Below are 17,955 nucleotides of genomic sequence, written 5' to 3' on the forward strand. Positions count from 1 at the left end.
ATGTGCTTGAATGTTCTCTCTCTCTCATTGTCTTTCTCACTCTCACTCTGCTGGGAACGCATGGGTGTCTGTGGCCCTGATGCTGAGCTAGTGCAAGTTATACATAGCTGTATTTATATGATTCAAATACAGTAAAGTGGATCAAAAAAAGTTCATCAAAGTTGTCCTAAGACAAGAACTGGTATTGTTCAAAATTCATGTATATCTTTGATGAAAGGTTTTGATGCACTTCAAATGTTGTACACTACTGTATATGTGATGATCAATGAAATAGCAATATTTTTTAATATATTTAATAATATATCAAATTAAGTTTTTGGCTAGTAGAAGCATGAAACTCATGGATTTCAATGGTTGATTTTAAGATTGCTTCTGTTTACTTTTGTTTGTGAATCATTTCTAATACTGTCCTGGGTCACCATCTGATAGAAAACCATTGGACTTCATCCTCAAACGACCTTATAATTGTGTTTAGCCTACTTTGCTTCCATCTACTGGTCACACAGGAACATGACATGAAAAGCCACTAAACCTTTCTATCCGTTTTATAGAAGTCTGGGGGACAAGAATTTTCATTTAAGGAAATGGTGCGTTAAATTGAGCGTTAAAAAGTATGTTAAATGGTGCGTTAAATTGATCAAAAGCCACAGTAGCAACATTTATCATGTTACCAAAGATAACATACTGTTCTTTTGAACTTTCAATTCATAAAAGAATCCTGAAAAAATGTATGATGGTTTCCACAAAAAATAATAAGCAGCACAATTGTTTTCAACATTGATAATAATAAGAAAAGTTACTTGAGCACCTGATCAGCATATTTGAATGATTTCTGAAGGATCAGCTTTGCCATCACAGGAATAAATTACCATCTAGAATATATTAAAGGAGAAAATAGTTATTGTAAATTGCAATAATATTTCACAATATTAATATTTACAGACTGGGTGAGCATAAGAGACTTTTTTCAAAACATATAATATAATATAATATAATATAATATAATATAATATAATATAATATAATATAATATAATATAATATAATATAATATAATATAATATAATATAATATAATATAATAACATTTAAATTTTGTCCAGTAGGTGGCGATAAAACCAAACAATCAGATTGTGGCACACACAAGCATCAGCGTATAGAGGATGACACAGCATCATTCTTTCCTAATCACGGTCTTATTGAGGCAAAAACTGAATTGTTATCATATTAGAGACATACGGCCATCCTCATCTCCAGCTGCCTGTACTAAGGAGCTCTGAGAACATCACGAGTCAAGGATTAATTTCAACTAATATAATGAAAGCAACCATGATTGAATTATGTTCTTTCTGCATTGATGTCACTGTCTGGGTGCAGCCAAATTCCCGGATATATAAGGATTTAGAATTTCTCTGGCAAGAGTGTCATTTCCTGAATGACAAACACTGCTTGATCAGAAGCTTCTGTCCATCAGTGCTCATTATGCTCAGCCTCAGAGTCACTGGAACAAACACATCTCGGGTAAAAACACACCCGTTCATGAGATGCCCTGAGATAACCAGGATTTTATCAATGCTGAAATGGATCCATATCCCATATCTGTGTGTGTGTGTGTGTGTGTGTGTGTGTGTGTGTGTGTGTGTGTGTGTGTGTGTGTGTGTGTGTGTGTGTGTGTGTGTGTGTGTGTGTGTGTGTGTGTGTGTGTAAATGCACCAGATGCACTTAGCAGATAAAAACCTCATTATACAGATCAATATAATCAAGTAATAAAAAAACGTAGTCCAGAAACACATCTTCCTTTTCTCTCTCGAGTGCCTCTAATGTTTTAATACTCTTCCTTGATGTGTTTTAATCTGACCAGCTCTGCCTTACAATCAGACAGAGGAATCCAGCTTTGCTCCAACTCCAGTATTGAATAATAAATCGATACTGTTGTTCTCGGCTGACAGGAAAGTCTGCCAGCCAGAGCAACTAATGGCTCGTCAGAGAAGCATAGTAGTGCTGTTATATAAGTGTGTATGTGTATGAAGAAAAATATTCCCAACTGTGTGTATTGTCCTGTGTGTGGTTCGCCGACACACATACTCGCCCACACACTGCAAAAATACACATTTACACTGCATTTTGTTTCCACTACATTAATTTACATTCCGAACTTTTTTTCAATCTGAAATCACTTGCTACAGTAAAACTGCACAAAATAGTGTCCTGATATATACAAATTCTATTTTAATTGAACAAATTAAAATAAAGAATTTTTATAATATGAACAGAAATATAAATTTTTTGTTTATTTATTAACAGAAATATACATTTTTGTTTATATTAATTAAATAATTATTTTATATATATATATATATATATATATATATATATATATATATATATATATATATATATATATATATATATATGTTTATTAGTTTAAATGATTATATATATATATATATATATATATATATATATATATATATATATATATATATATATATACAGTGCAATGCATAAGTGAATACACCCATGCTAAAGTTGACTAAAAAGAGGAATAAAAAATCATATTTTGGAAATTGAACTTAATGCCTTAATTTAAAAAATTAGGAAAAATCCAACCTTTAAGGACACCAATTTTCTTTGTGAATGAATAATGTATCGTAAATAAATAAATGTTCTTCCTTAAAATACATGGTGCATAAGTGAGTACACCCCTATGTTAAATTCCCATAGAGGCAGGCAGATTTTTATTTTTAAGTATTTTTAAAAAAAAATTTTTAGGATACTATGCATCCTGATAAAGTTCCCTTGGCCTTTGGAATTAAAATAGCCCCACATCATCACATAGCCTTCACCATACCTAGAGATTGGCATGGGGTACTTTCCATAAGATCATCTCTCAATGCAAATCAAACTAGCTTTTAGGCTAACTGAAATAAAATCATGCCAATCTCTAGGTATGGTGAATGCTATGTGATGATGTGGGGCTATTTTAATTCCAAAGGCCAAGGGAACTTTATCAGGATGCATAGTATCCTAAAAAAAGATATAAAAAAATACTTAAAAATAAAAATCTGCCTGCCTCTATGGGAATTTAACATAGGGGTGTACTCACTTATGCACCATGTATTTTAAGGAAGAACATTTATTTATTTACGATACATTATTCATTCACAAAGAAAATTGGTGTCCTTAAAGGTTGGATTTTTCCTAATTTTTTAAATTAAGGCATTAAGTTCAATTTCCAAAATATGATTTTTTATTCCTCTTTTTAGTCAACTTTAGCATGGGTGTATTCACTTATGCATTGCACTGTATATATATATATATTATTACACATATATATACACACATGAAATAGTGACCTGATATATTTATTTTTTATTTTAATTAAACAATTTAAAATAAAGGATGTATTATATAAACAAAAATATAAATGTATACATTTCTAAATATATATGTATATATATTCTAAAAAAATACAAAAATATAATAATAATAATAATAATAATAATATTTATATATATATATACATAGCCTATCTATATATCTATATATATATATATATATATATATATATATATATATATATATATATATATATATATATATATATATATATATAAATATGTACATTTATATTATAAAATTGCTTTATTATTTGTAAATATAAGACCCATGACCTAACCTACTTTCACTACTTTACCAACCAGTTCTACCTACACATTCAAACTCAGGCAAACACTTAATCACTCTAATTCATCTAATTATAGGTCACTCCATTCTCATACTTATTCCAAGACAAGCTTTAATTTTTTAATTATTGATTACACTTTCAGTTCGTGGGAACAAAGTAAATTTCAGCTGATTAATCTTTTCCTTGTAAAACTGACTACCCAGAGACAACAGCAAAGTAGTACGTGTCAACAATGTTTTTGTGTGCTTTTAAATAAATAACAGTCATTTGAAATGTCACGTCACATGGATAGTTAAATTATCTTCACTTCAACATCTTCTACTCTTGATGACATTTTAACCACAACCAACAAAGTAAACATTGTCAGGAGCCCAGAAAACACAAAGTCATTAGTCACCAAGGATAACACTCATGCATTTGAGTAACACATAATTGAATCTAGAGCTCTGACAACAAACCTACAGTATATCAAGGACAGTAACTTTATATCATATAAGAGTATATACAATACAAACCCCCAAAAATACTAAACTACTAAAAAATATTAAGATATAAATCTTGGGTAACTTTAAATAGTTTATATGTATTAAATTATATATAAACTGAGTAAGCTCTTCAAATAGTATAAACTACAAAAAAAATCACTCTCCCCCTTCTTGTTTCTGATGTTTAAATCAGACTCACATGGATAACATATTTGAACGCTGAATTCATTATCAGGGTCTTATGCATTAAGAAACACCCACGCCTCCATTAAATCAGCACACAGCGCAATTATCCACAACATTACACACCCCGGGCAGAGCCAGACCCAGACAACCTGTGAAAGTTTCACTAAATGCTGACTCACACCACACACTGATGTGATAATGGCATTCATAGCATCTCATCTCAATGCTAATATAAATTTTGATATTTTATGCTGGTATCTGGATGATGTTAACTTCATAATCAAATTAAGGGTTAAGCGTGAGTTAAGCTCATAGAATTAACATCACAAACTCTCACACTGACTAAATTTATGGAAGACCGCCAATTCAACAACACAGTGCCAATCATATAATTGTAGAGCACTACATATAAAACATACTTTAGAATAAATAAAAAAAATTCTCAATAAAGTAGTACAAGTTTCTTGCATTAAAACATATTAAAAAACACGTGGCATCACAAAAGAACAATTGTTTGCTAAATTGTGTATATACGTATTACGTACACTACCGTTCCACATATGGTAAATGTATTTAATGGTTTTGAAAGAAGTCTCTTATGCTCACCAAGGCTGAATTTATTTGATTAAAAAACAGTAATATTGTGAAGTATTATTACAATTTAAAATAACTGTTTTCTATTTAATATAGTTAAAAGTTTAATTTATTCCTGTGATAACACCTGAATTATACTTGCATCATAATTATTCTAGTCTTCAGTGTCACATGATCCTTCAGAAATTATTTGCTGCTCAAGAAACATTTATTATTAATATCAGTGTTGAAAACAGTTGTGCTGCTTAATATTCTGTGGAAACCGTGATACTCGTTTTTTTTCAGGATTTTTTGATGAACAGCATTTATTTGAAATAGAAATAGCTGAATAATTTTTTTTTTTTTTTTTTTTTTAACGTTAGTGTGCGTTCAATAGTTTCTATAAATGGTCTTGGTGGACTAGGGATTTTTAAGGTTAATGTTACAACAAAAGTATATTTCCAAAGGGGAAGGGAAATGTGATTTGTAATCATATGACCACTTTAAATGTTGCATTTTTCAGATTTTAAGCATTCTGGCAGCTGTTTGAAAGACGGACGATACATGTGTCTTACCTTTCCTGGCCCGAGAGAAGAGTTTGATGCTGACAGGAGACGTAGAAGGATTTGTGGACTCTTTGGAGGACGAACGGAACATTCCGGTGAAGCTGCGGCGACGTGAACACTTGGGCGAGGAGTCGTTGTTGGAGGAGTAGGGGAAGATGGATTTGGGAGATCCAGGGCTGTTTTTGGACCGGGCTGGAGCAGACATAGGGCTAGAGGGACGGCTAAAAGGCCCCCGACTGAAGAAGGTTTTGGTCGGGCTGGCTGAACGGCAGCCAGGCTCCCCCTGGAGAGTAAATGAAAATACAATCACACACAATATTATGACAGCATAATCCAGTCAATGTAGATTCCCAGCTAACAAAAATATGTTCTAAAATATTTTCGTGTTGCTAACGTTCCCATTCAGTTATTTCTGAAAGTTCTCTGAATGTTCAAAACATCCAGTTTTGTGCTAACGTTTTGAGAACATTATTGAAGACCAGATAACTTTGAACAAACGTTTTATTAACGTTACTGGAATAATCTTTGTTCATAATTTTGAGAGAACCTTGCTAGAACGTTAGCTAAAATTCTCAGAAAGTTCCCTGTTAGTTGGGATTTTACATTTCCTGAAGAAAATATGTCCATAAAACAAGTCATATGTGACCCTGGACCACAAAACCAGTCACATGGGTCAATTTTTTTTAATTGAGATTTCTAAATCATCTGAAAGCTGAATAAATAAGCTATATGGTGGATAGGATACATATATACATATAGAATAATATTTGGTCGAGATACAACTATTTGAAAATCTGAGGGTGTAAAAAAATCAAAACATTGAGAAAATCGCCTTAAAGTTGTCCATTTATGTTTGCGATTGTGCTGCATTCACTCACAAAAATAAATGTTATATATATTTACGGTAGGAAATTTACAAAATATCTTCATGGAACATGATCTTTACTTAATATCCTAATGAGTTTTGGCATAAAATAAAAATTGATAATTTTGACCCATACAATGTATTGTTGGCTATTGCCACAAATATACCCGTGTGACTTCTGACTGGTATTGTGATCCAGGGTCACATATGCACAATTTTAAGGATGAAACAATACACTGTTGAGCCTCGAGAGATATCTTTACCTGTGAGATTTTACATCACAGAACAATGACATAAATGTTGGTTTTATGCATTCGAGGATAGTCACAAAATCGTCAACAAATGGCATTCATACAGATTAAGCATATTTAAAGTCATTACTGTGACGTTATGCATGCTGACCATTGAGGGAATGCTTGAAGGACAGACAGACATTGAGATACTAAATGAAGAGACGTCATAACATTCAGACACATTGTGAGTCCTTGATGTTTCCACCGTTCATTCACATGGGAATTTCACACCGCAAAAACAGCCAGACAAAGCCACGGAAAACTGTTTAGACAGCCAAAAGAACAGATGACCTTGTTTTGTCAAGAGGCTTTTGTTAAATTATAGAGGCTCACACAGTGGCATAAATACCTCACAGTACTGTATACCTAAACACACTACATAACTACTACACCCCCCCTCGCTCGCTCTCAGAATACAACAAAGTGGGATTTGTAGTGAACGACTTCAAAGTTAAAGGGACAGTTCACTCAAAATTAACACTCTGTCACCATTTACTCGCACTCATGCAGTGTTGTTATCATAACCTAAAACGTATTACATACTACTCTTTTGGCATACTGTTTCCCATACTATACATTAGGGAAATATTTGATTTCGGATGCATCTGAAATCATACGATAGCTTTGTGCGAGGAAAAAAAACTAAAACTGAAGTTGTTTTTCACAGAAAACTTTGAGATCCGCACTAGTTTTCCTTTGTATGTTCAAGAGAAAAAGTAGCATGTGAATGAATCATTTTTTTGAGTCAGATCTTTTCAATGAATCATTCAGTCAGTTCGCAGCACTAGTCTAAATTATTAATTCATGAATCAGGCTGATCTGGTTCTTGAGTTCAACTCACTGACTCAGTGATTCATTGAAGGGATGATTATCAGTGAATAACAACTTCAGTTTGGGTCTGCTTCTCACATAAAAACTACCATATGCCTTCTCTTGAAATATAGAAATTTTAGTTACACTTTATTTTGATGGTCCACTTTACACATTCTACTAACTATAACTCTCATTAGAGTATTAGAAGACTGTTAGTAGACTTCTAGGTTAGGGTTAGGTGTTAGGGATTGGGTTAGTAGAATAAGTTGACTAATTCGTAGTTGCAAAGTTAGGGTTAGGGTTAGTTAGAAGAATGTCTAAAGTATACCATCAAAGTAAAATGTTACCAACATTTCTTGCTTTGTGTTCCACACACACAAAACAAGAAAGTCTTGCCAGTTTGGAATGACATGAAGGTGAGTAAATGATTGATTTGAACTATCCCTTTAAAAATATGTTTCTGAAGACCATGAAAGACTAAGATGAAAGAAAAACTTTGCTTTGTACACTTAACAAAAGGAGTGATGACATTTTTTATTATTCTGAGACCCTCGGTAGTCATGGAAACATTTGACCGTTTCTGTGTTAAAGTGCCGATGGAAAAAAAGTCTTCACTGACATTGAGTTTTCATGTTCCTGAACCTTTGATCATGAGATAAAATGAAACATAGCGACGCAGCAATTTACAAACCTTTCAATTCACACTACCCTTATTTTGGCTCTGATCCAGAATCTAAGGCATTCTTGTGGCAAACGTCTATGCATTTCATTTGCACACAAATGTTCGTCCACACCGGTGATTCTGCATTGACCTTGCCGAGGGTTAATCAAACATCTGTTCAACAAGGAGAAATATTAGCTAATATCCTGAGTGCTTACAACAAAAAACATTGGTGAAGCAGTGAAGTGGAGATTATATCCGATTACAAAATGTGTACTCCAAACCCTCCTAAAGCTTCAAAAGAGCCCTTCAGATTCAGTGACTCCAGCTCACCTTCAACAACAGAGAGGAGGGACTGAACAAAAGACACCACCTGAGACATGTCAGGTGATTTATCTCCTCTCTAGCCTTGCCTCGCTGGCCTCTATGGGTGATTGATTGTCAGATATGATGATTTCCCAGAATTTCTTTGGAATGTTTACAAAGGTAACTGAAGAGCAGATCCTGAGTTACTCGCAAATATGAGTTAAGCTTAATGACTACAATTACAGTGACACCGAAAAGTATTTGGATTATAAGATACAGTACACACATAGGACCAGATTTACTAAACAGGGCAAAATAGCATGAGAGTGCAATTCCAAAAAAAGCGCAGATGGGAGTGGAAAGTTAGGCGCGTGATCTACTGACGACATAATTTCCATAATGACAAACAAAATCTACCAAAAGCAGCGCAAATTAGCATCTGGATTAAGACATGCTTTTTTGGCCGTTAAATAATGGCGCAAATACCAGTAAATTGACTAGCACAAACCTTAGTGAATCACTTGCATGATTCATTAAATACCCTCCCATTAATTTTGCGTCTGAAAGGGAAACTCCTACAAATGCATTCGTTTTTTTGTCTAATACAATAGTTTTTTAATGTCAAAACAGGGTTTGCGCTGGCAGCTGGCCCATTAGCTACAGACAGTAAGCTACTCTTTATTTCTGAATGTCTTTGTATGATGTAACAAAATATCAATTTATATGGCATCTGCAAAAATCTATCACAGTTTCCACAAAAATGTTTTTTACTGTATTGTTAATGAAATAAATTCAGCCTTGGTGAGCATAAGAGACTTCTTTCAAAAGTATAAAAAAAATCTTAAAGGGGTCATATAATGCCATTTTTGTACAAGCTAATATGATTCTTTAGGGTCTAAATTAAAAGTTTGTAATATACTTTAATTAAAAATTCTCATTAGTATTGTAAGAAAACACTCATTTTACCTGGTCAAAAACAGCTCTGTTTTCAGCACGCCGTTTAAGTGCATGTGTCTTTAAATGATAATGAGCTTTGCTCACCCCGCCCCTCTGTTCTGTGTGTACACCGTAACACAATAACACAATAACCATAACACGTTGTTCATTATAAACGTGGGATTATGAATTATATTGAGAACGTCGTATATAGAAAACATGCCGTAATGTACCCTGAGTGTAAACGGCCGCATTCATCGTGAAGCGTGCAGCAAGCGATTTGCAAAGATTAATATAAATATTAATATAAAGGTTAATAAAACGTTACACTCACTTCTTCTTCTGGAGGTTCAGCAGGAACACGAATAGTTGGTACCGATCCTTTTTTCAGGAGCAGCTTCTTAGCAAAACCAGCTTTATATTGACCTCGTTTGTAAAGCAGTCTGGTGTGTGAAATGATTCGCGCAAACATGAAAGCATTGACGTTGATCGTGGGGAATATTCCCTTCGAAAACAAACTCAGCCACTGCGTCTTCAGCGGTTCGGATTTAGGAACATCAAAATGACTGCTGTGTTCGTTATTACACCCAAGAACAGAACACAATCGCTTAGACGTCATTCTGCTCATAGACAGTGCTCCAGCGTATCAACAATGACCGCGCCGGTCCGCGCGGACTATGATTGACAGCTCGCTCACGAGCGAGGGCGGGTCTGTGTTGAAACGCTGCTGTCAATTAACAATCGTGGGAGGGGCGGCGATTTTGTGACGTCACAAAATCGAACGGCTTGATTTGAGATGGTGGAAAACATATAAGAAGATTAAAAAAAAAACACTGGATGGATTTTTATCATTTTATGATGGTTGTGTACAGGCACTGCCGACACACATTTCAGTACAATCAACTTGTAAAAGTGCATGTACCATTATATGACCCTTTTAATGAATGACCCCAAACTTTGGAATGGGTGTTTATATTGTTACTTATCAAGTGTCTTTACTTAACAGAAATATTTGCTTGAAAAGCATGGTTGTGCTGATTTTAAAATAAATGTCTCTTGGGTTGGTATTGAGGTATCCAAATACTTTCTGGGGCCTGTAAAATTTGATTGTGGTTGCTATGCAATTAAATACACAACAAGCATTCAGTAAATTCTCCACATTGCTGGATTGTGAATCCAATGAGAGGTCAGTGCAGGCAAAAAAGTACCATGGTAGACATAATTACAAATCAGGTTATTAGAGCAGACTCATATTCCATCAGAGTGACAGCAGAGATTGAGGACATTGAGGATACAGCAGCTTTCAGACTGCCAACACAAATGGAATGAATCTGCATTTTTAATCTCATCGCATTTCAACAACCTTTCCACTTTGTATTACCAGATCATACACATCACAGCTTACTTTAATAATTATCTACAAAGGCAAAACATGCAAACTTTGATTTGGTATCAATTTTCACACTATACTTGTGTAGCAGTTGAGCCAAACTTTCCTGTTATAGAACAGATTATAGTCAGAGAGACGCGATTTCAGGCATAACAAAATTTTATGTGTAGCATTTTGCCTCTGAGGGGCAGAATACACAAGGCATCAGTGATGACTAAGGAAATTGCACAATTAAAACAAACAAATCAAATGTGTGATATACACACTACACGTGCGCAATTGTCGTCAACCTTTCAAATGACTTTGGAATAATTTATTGCTTGTTTAAATCATCATAACACAATATTGAGAACTCAGTGTCAGGGGTAACACATTACAAGTAATGTACATTATGTAATCAGATTACTTTTTTGATGTAACGAGTAAAGTAACGCATTACTTTATAAATGTAAACATTAATTGAGTTACTTTTACTTTTTAATGCATGTTACTTTTTAGTTTAATTAATTTGCTTAAACGTTTTTTTAAACTACTGAATTAAAATGATCTCTCTTCTCAATAACGTATAGTGACTGTTATATATTGGCTGTCTTGGTGACTGTATTACTGTGTTAAACACTAGCAAAAAGAACTCACGCAATGCCTGGAAGACAGCTAGGTGAGAAAAAGTAACGCAAACGCAAACGTAACATTACTTTTCATAAAAAGTAACTACTTAGTTACTTTTTAAGGGAGTAACTCAATATTGTAAAGCCTCACTTTTAAAAGAAACTTTCCCCAACACTGACTAAACCAATAATTTAGCTATAATAGCAATAAACACACACACACACACACATTAAAAACATACACTAATTAGTTTTTCACAACAGTGATTGATTTCAAAACTGTGTTTACTGTTGGCTCAGCCTTGTGCGTGTTTTGGTTGTGTTACCTTGAGCACGCCGTCCTTGTTTACATGTTCCGCATCTCCTTCCAGGAACGGCATGGCGAAGGAGCTCAAGTCCTGCGGAGCACAAACAAACAAAATGATTGAGCTCTTTAAAAATCACTTTCATGACTGTGGCACCTCTCATTCACTCCATAAAAATAGACATAATGAACAATTCCCTGATCTACAGTGGCTTTCAACTAAATAGATCAAAGGTTAAGCTCTGCAGTACCCAAAAAGCACAAGGAATTATACAAATAACAGGCCGAGAGGAAAGAGAATAAACGGTTTAGACAGTTTAACAGAAGCACATCACATATGACAGATGGACACTCGGTGGGTGATCCATCTAACCTGTGCAAAACCTCACATGCCCACCCAGAAATACAAGAACAAATTGGAAGAAGAACTCACAGCAGATCCAAAACGTCTCCACTGTCCTCCTTCTCAAAAATCCACGGACTTTTATAACCAACATCAATTACTGTAGCATTGAGCGCTTTGAACACATCATCACCGCCATGCAATGACAGAAGTGGTGGAAAACATCTACACAGTCTCTGTCATTTAAAGTAGCATGATCTCATGTGACTGCCCTGCAATTTTTTCCCCGGTCTATGTGAATGGACAGTATGTGTAACCTGTAATGCACAGATTAAATCAGGTATTACTTAACCCTGCAGTGGACAATGTTTTCCAAGAAACTCCAATGGGATCAACAAGCGTTTGTTCTATGAAACAAGTCATTTTACCAGGGCCGGCTATAAGAACGAATCTTAAAACTAACTGCATGAAGGTTAAAATAAGATAAACGTGGTCAGTTTCTACAACTAGAATAACTCTAGAACAACATTAACAATATTTGCACAGCTAAACGAAGAAATTGCGCACAGCAGCTTGCAAACTTACACACAGGTTCTTCGGTTCTTCGTCCATTTCGCTGCCGTTTGCTAATGTAGAATCTTGCACCTAGTACCTAAACTCACTTTGGCAGTAACATAAAGCCCATTCAATTCTCAGAATTCTCTGTAAATGCAACGCAGTGACATTTCAAACAACAGCAGAGGCTTTGCACAAACCACAGAGTCACTGAAGTGCATTACCTTCATCCTCATTACACAAGCCGCTATTGTACTGTAGCCACACAGAAGACGCAATTGTTTAGCAGTCACTCCATATATTTGAGTATTAGTGTGATTTGTACCAGTTTAAAATCCCTTTGCTGGCCTGACTTACAAATTACTGTAACTAATCACACACACACTAGTGAAAGTTTCATAATGCACTTTTCTTACAGTACATCCGTTTACTTACTGAAAGCAATACTGATATAAAGCATTAGTGGTTGACTGATAGTGTTTTCTATGGTTAATTACCTAAAAAGAAAAGTGGAAATGGCAAAACATCCTTTACTAATTTAGTAACACTTAAATACAATCTGCATTATAATGTTTTGATGCCTAAATTCACATGTAACATTTACATGCAGTTTTTAGTGTTTTATTTGTAATTTATTCAGACAAAAGGTATAGAATTTTATTATTGGCCAAAACATTAAAATAATTATCGGCTTATCGTAATATTTATATATCAGTGTAATATTAAATACACCTGCTTCACATTAAGATGAAAAATATCCTCATGCAAAAAACACCATTAAATAAAGCTGAATAATATTGATATTTTAAAAAAAAATTATGCCATAACATGAGAAAAATTATCAGTGTATCTGAAAAGTAATCTCTGTGCATCCCTAATAATAAATAATGATTTCAATTCAATTTCATGGTTCAAAATACATTGAATATAGGAACAGAGCTGAATATAACTGATAATTATTAAGCATTTAATCAATGTAATAAGTAAATCATACAGTTTAGGTCAACCTCAGCCAATGACACCTTGAACGGTTCATGTTTCTCAGTATAAGTGCTACTTTCTATGTGTTACTTCATTTTTTTTCTTTAAAATGTCAAAACAGCCACTTTAAATATCCTTCTCCTGTCTCCCTCATTAAAAGCATCCATTACGGATTGACTCATGTTTCTCCTCAACATGCAAATATTCTCTTGTCTCACAACGGGTCAGTCATATCCATGGTAACAGGATTGACTTTCAAAGCCTGAGACAGCAGTTCTGCAGCTGATGTGAGTCAAAGCCAAGAATAATCAAACTCATGAGTTAGAATTCAAATAAACGTCCTTGAAAATGTTTCACCACATGTTGCTGATTAAAAGCAACATTAGACAATCAACAATTAAATTGTTTGATTTCAACAGTATGTTCTATGTTCTCAACAGTAGTTGGCCAGATGTACTGTTTATTGCCACATGACATATACCTTATCTCCCATTGTACAATCAACACTAAAAGCAAGCACATCGTCCTTCTCACAGATAGATCCGAGTCAGTTTCCTTTTAGGAAAGAAGGACCACAGCCAAAGTAGAAAAGCCATCTGTCCTGTAGACGGGGAGCTCAAGGCGAAGGCACCCCGCCTCCATATCCTTGGAGCCCAATACCCGATTACAAGCCCATATTTGCATGCTAGAGATCAGGACAAAATATTACCTCTGCAAACAAGAACTGGAGAGCGATCAAATAAATAACACCCCCTCGGATTCACAGAGTTACAGCTGTAGCGGTCTTCTATCGAGATGCAAGCACTCGGAAATCCCATTAGACGAATGCAGGGTTACTCCAAGGAGCAAGGACAGTCATAACTCACTGATATGATACAGCACCTCCCCTCAGTAACATGGAGGTCAGTGGGGCAGGTCTGGCGATGTGGGTGTTTATACCTAAATATACTTAAATACAGGAAGGTAATAAGGCTGGCTTGCAACTCAGTCTGTTTGTGTATGGATAAACAGAGAAAAATACAGCGCAGGTATTGACTAAGGGAGAGCTTCAGCCTGGTGGGGGTCTGCAAACCATTTTAAAATGTTATAAATAAAAAATGCATCAGGCAAATCCAAGGCAGTCATTCAGCATCTCACTGTATGAGTCACAAATGACAAACTTTAACAGCATTTGTGAATCTAGAAATGCTCAAAATGCAAGCTCTTGTGATGCCTCTTTTGTTAGTTTAACAGCAGATTGTGTACAGATCGATTAAAGTACATTATACCATGGTCTGGGTGAATACTCGATTCTGATTGGCTGCAGGGTGTCCATTAAAAAGTGATAGAGGACACCTAGTAAATAAACCGTCAGGCGTAACCAGGGAAACCAAGTTATTGTTTGTAAAAACTTTAGATTTCGATTGTAAAACTAATTAAAATATAAACTAATGTTTTAAAAATGTGTTATTTGGCAAGTGACCATGGTATAAGCGGGTTAATGCCCGACGAGGTGTCCATTGTCAGGTATTAATGGACGACGGCGAACCGTCCGACGCGCAGCAGAGACTTTTATAAAAGTCAGACTTGACTTTTCCGGAAAACACTTATTTTTACCTTAATTCTGAAGTTAAGAAGAGCGAGATCTGGGGTCCTGCAAAGGTCAAAAGGCGAAAGCGAAAACTCAACCACAGGACACAAATGGTCTCAGAAGACATCAAAAACATGGGAACCCCGAAAAAGAAGTGTACTTTAGCAAACCTTAAAAAAGAGCTTTATTACCGAAATAATATGCTTAATAATATATTTAGGTGCAAACGGAATGCAATGTTTTCAGACACTTGATTGCATGTAATTTATGTTTATGTCATTTATATTAAATGCAATTAGAACTTAAGAGTGCTTTTTTGACCCATTTAAGTAGGACATTTCATAATTACTTCTATTGTCTTTGGTACTGTGGAATATATTGACAAGCATTTATGGTAGACTAAAATATACTTCAACGTCATCTGTATATATATATATATATATATATATATATATATATATATATATAGTTTATGAACACTAGAGGGCGCAGGCTGATAAGTCTTTTGCATACAATCTACAAGCAATCGCATCATTACCACAGGGTACAATCTGATTGGCCTCTGCTGATCCTGCAGCCAATGAGATTGCTTGCTTAACATTTAAATAGTCTGGTTCATTGTTTGCTGTAAGTTAGTCCTGCAACATGCTATCAGATTTTCTCTGAAACCCTCCACGTCCACCTGCCTAGTTCTGCTACAGGATTTATGCATGTTTATTTATGCTGCAGCAGCAGCATATCTTGCAAGCTCACAGCATCTCTGTGTAGGCCATCTATTATTGATGTAAAGTCTGGTTCTTTCAGAAAGTTCGTGTCAATGAACCGGTTCAAAATACAGATTCATCGGTTCTTTATGTCATCACACAATGATGTCACTATGCATTTATTTTCTAACAACTCAGTGTCATGTTATACCAAGGAAACATTCAAATAAAGTCATTTGTGTCAACGCATATTGAAACCTTCAAATAAAAAGTGATTTGTGTGAAAGCATTGCTGATTATTGCCTTTTATTCACTTAAGTTAATGGTGTTTGTAGTCACCCTTAGGCGTCGGACACGACTGACCAATATTGAGTAGTCTAGCTTACTGTACATCTTGGATAAGATTCCTAAACGTTTCACACCTACAGCACAAACACGGATATGATCTTCATGCCTAACGACGTACATATAGAAAGAATAATCCAGTCTTTTAACTCCTTATTTCGCTTAACAACTTTTTTTTCTTTTTGAGTCAGACATGCTACTTCGGCTGTGAGTCTTGCGTCATCAACACGGAACTAAAGTTCCATTCAGTTCTAACAGTGAACCGGCTCAAAAGAACGATCCGTTTAAGAATCGAACATCATCACTAGTATCTATTAGCAGTAGCAAGTCCATATTGCTAATGCTAATCAAAAGTGGCAGCGTAGGTAGTCCACCAAGACAAATATAATGCCATATTCAATAACATTCAGAGAGTTGTCATAACTGAAATAAGATTTGCACATTCAAAACATTAAGCGCACTTCTTTTTTCACATAGCCTATACAACACTGAAAGAATCTCAGTTTACTACACTATTGCTAAGCAACCTGCCACTGAAAAAGCCAACATAAAACAGCAATCAAAAAGATATATGTGTCTGTTTTTGTGTCAATTCAAAATGTAGGGAAATCACTGAACCTATTTCTTATGTACACAAAAGTGCATGCGGGTTCATCCGGGTTGATTACATCCAAAAGTATGTGTACGTAGTAACAATGCTGGCTTTGTGACCTTTAGTTCAGTCATTTATTTACCAACATTTATTAAGAGCAGTAAATGTGGTTAAATATACGCTAATAGTTCACCAATTCAAACCTGAATGACCATAAATGTCATACGTCAATATTGCAGAGTTGATATTGGACATTTTATGAGTAATAATAAGAACAGTCTCAGCCCTGATTTTCATATTAAACCTCCAATACAAGATTCATAAAACATTAAAACCTGCATTCATGCCCATCTGGTCAAAAAAAGTCACTATAAAGAGGTTTATCAGCATTCAGGGAACATTTTCAAAGTGTACGTCTCTACATCACATGGCTCAAGATAAAATATGGCTGCAGAGGAAACCATGGCACATATTTCACATATACCTGTTACAATGTCAGGAAACTGCCAAAAATGCCACGATGCAACAAATTATGCAGCGAAAACAGAACCTGTGTTCCCTACTGATAAATATCGTTTATGTATTCATAGGATTACTCCGTAATGACAGTGACCTGATAATGACACTAAACAGCTAATTAGCAGGTGATTACTGAGTGGCTCCAGCACTGAAACAAACAGACTTGCGGTTTCATCACAGCTTGAGCTGACTGAACCAAAACACTGATCATTGTGCAGGGATTTCTTTTTAATCTAATAATTACACTTTTCTTGTGCTATGCAATTATTTTACTTGCTAAATAATAAGATGGAACTCTGACGTAGTGTAAAATTTCACATCTGTCATCTGTTTCTGTACAGAATCAGCACTGATCAGTATTAATTCATAAAAAGCCTTTGTGCATCACCATTTGTTCAGGAAAACAGCACATTAACTGATTGTCATCTATGGTTCTTTGAGCCATTAGAGTTGATAACTCCATGTTTAACTGGAGTCAGGTGCGACCAATTGAAATATGGTCAACCCGGTCGAAACATATTCATTGCTATTTATGTGAATAGGTGGTTGATTTGATGTGAATATAATGAGTATGCTGCTTCGAACAGATAGCATGACATTAATTATCCTGAGAACCAGAAATGTATATGTTTAGCCATCTCAGAGACTGCCATGCATCTGTCTTAATGATAATA

At 34.9% G+C, this 17,955-nt stretch overlaps 1 protein-coding gene across 3 annotated transcripts in view; it reads right to left on the bottom strand.

Moving 5' to 3' along the window:
• The window catches only part of prkag2a (protein kinase, AMP-activated, gamma 2 non-catalytic subunit a), a 63,917-nt gene that overhangs the window by 44,733 nt on the left and 1,229 nt on the right, over positions 1-17,955 (bottom strand). For 2 of the 3 annotated variants that reach the window (XR_014604464.1, XM_084102626.1), the window contains exons 2-3: positions 11,695-11,766; positions 5,506-5,779 (exon numbers count right to left, since the gene is read on the bottom strand). Coding sequence is in view for 2 of the 3 variants with exons in the window: in XM_084102626.1 (XP_083958752.1) it covers positions 5,506-5,779; positions 11,695-11,766 (346 nt within the window). In the remaining variant the exon portion in view is untranslated. Of the gene's footprint in view, positions 1-5,505; positions 5,780-11,694; positions 11,767-14,260; positions 14,432-17,955 lie in introns of those variants that run through there. The other variant, XM_084102627.1, reaches the window with a different exon arrangement.

This window comes from Abramis brama (assembly GCF_963993115.1).
Source record: "Abramis brama genome assembly, chromosome: 24".
NCBI lineage: Eukaryota > Metazoa > Chordata > Actinopteri > Cypriniformes > Leuciscidae > Abramis > Abramis brama.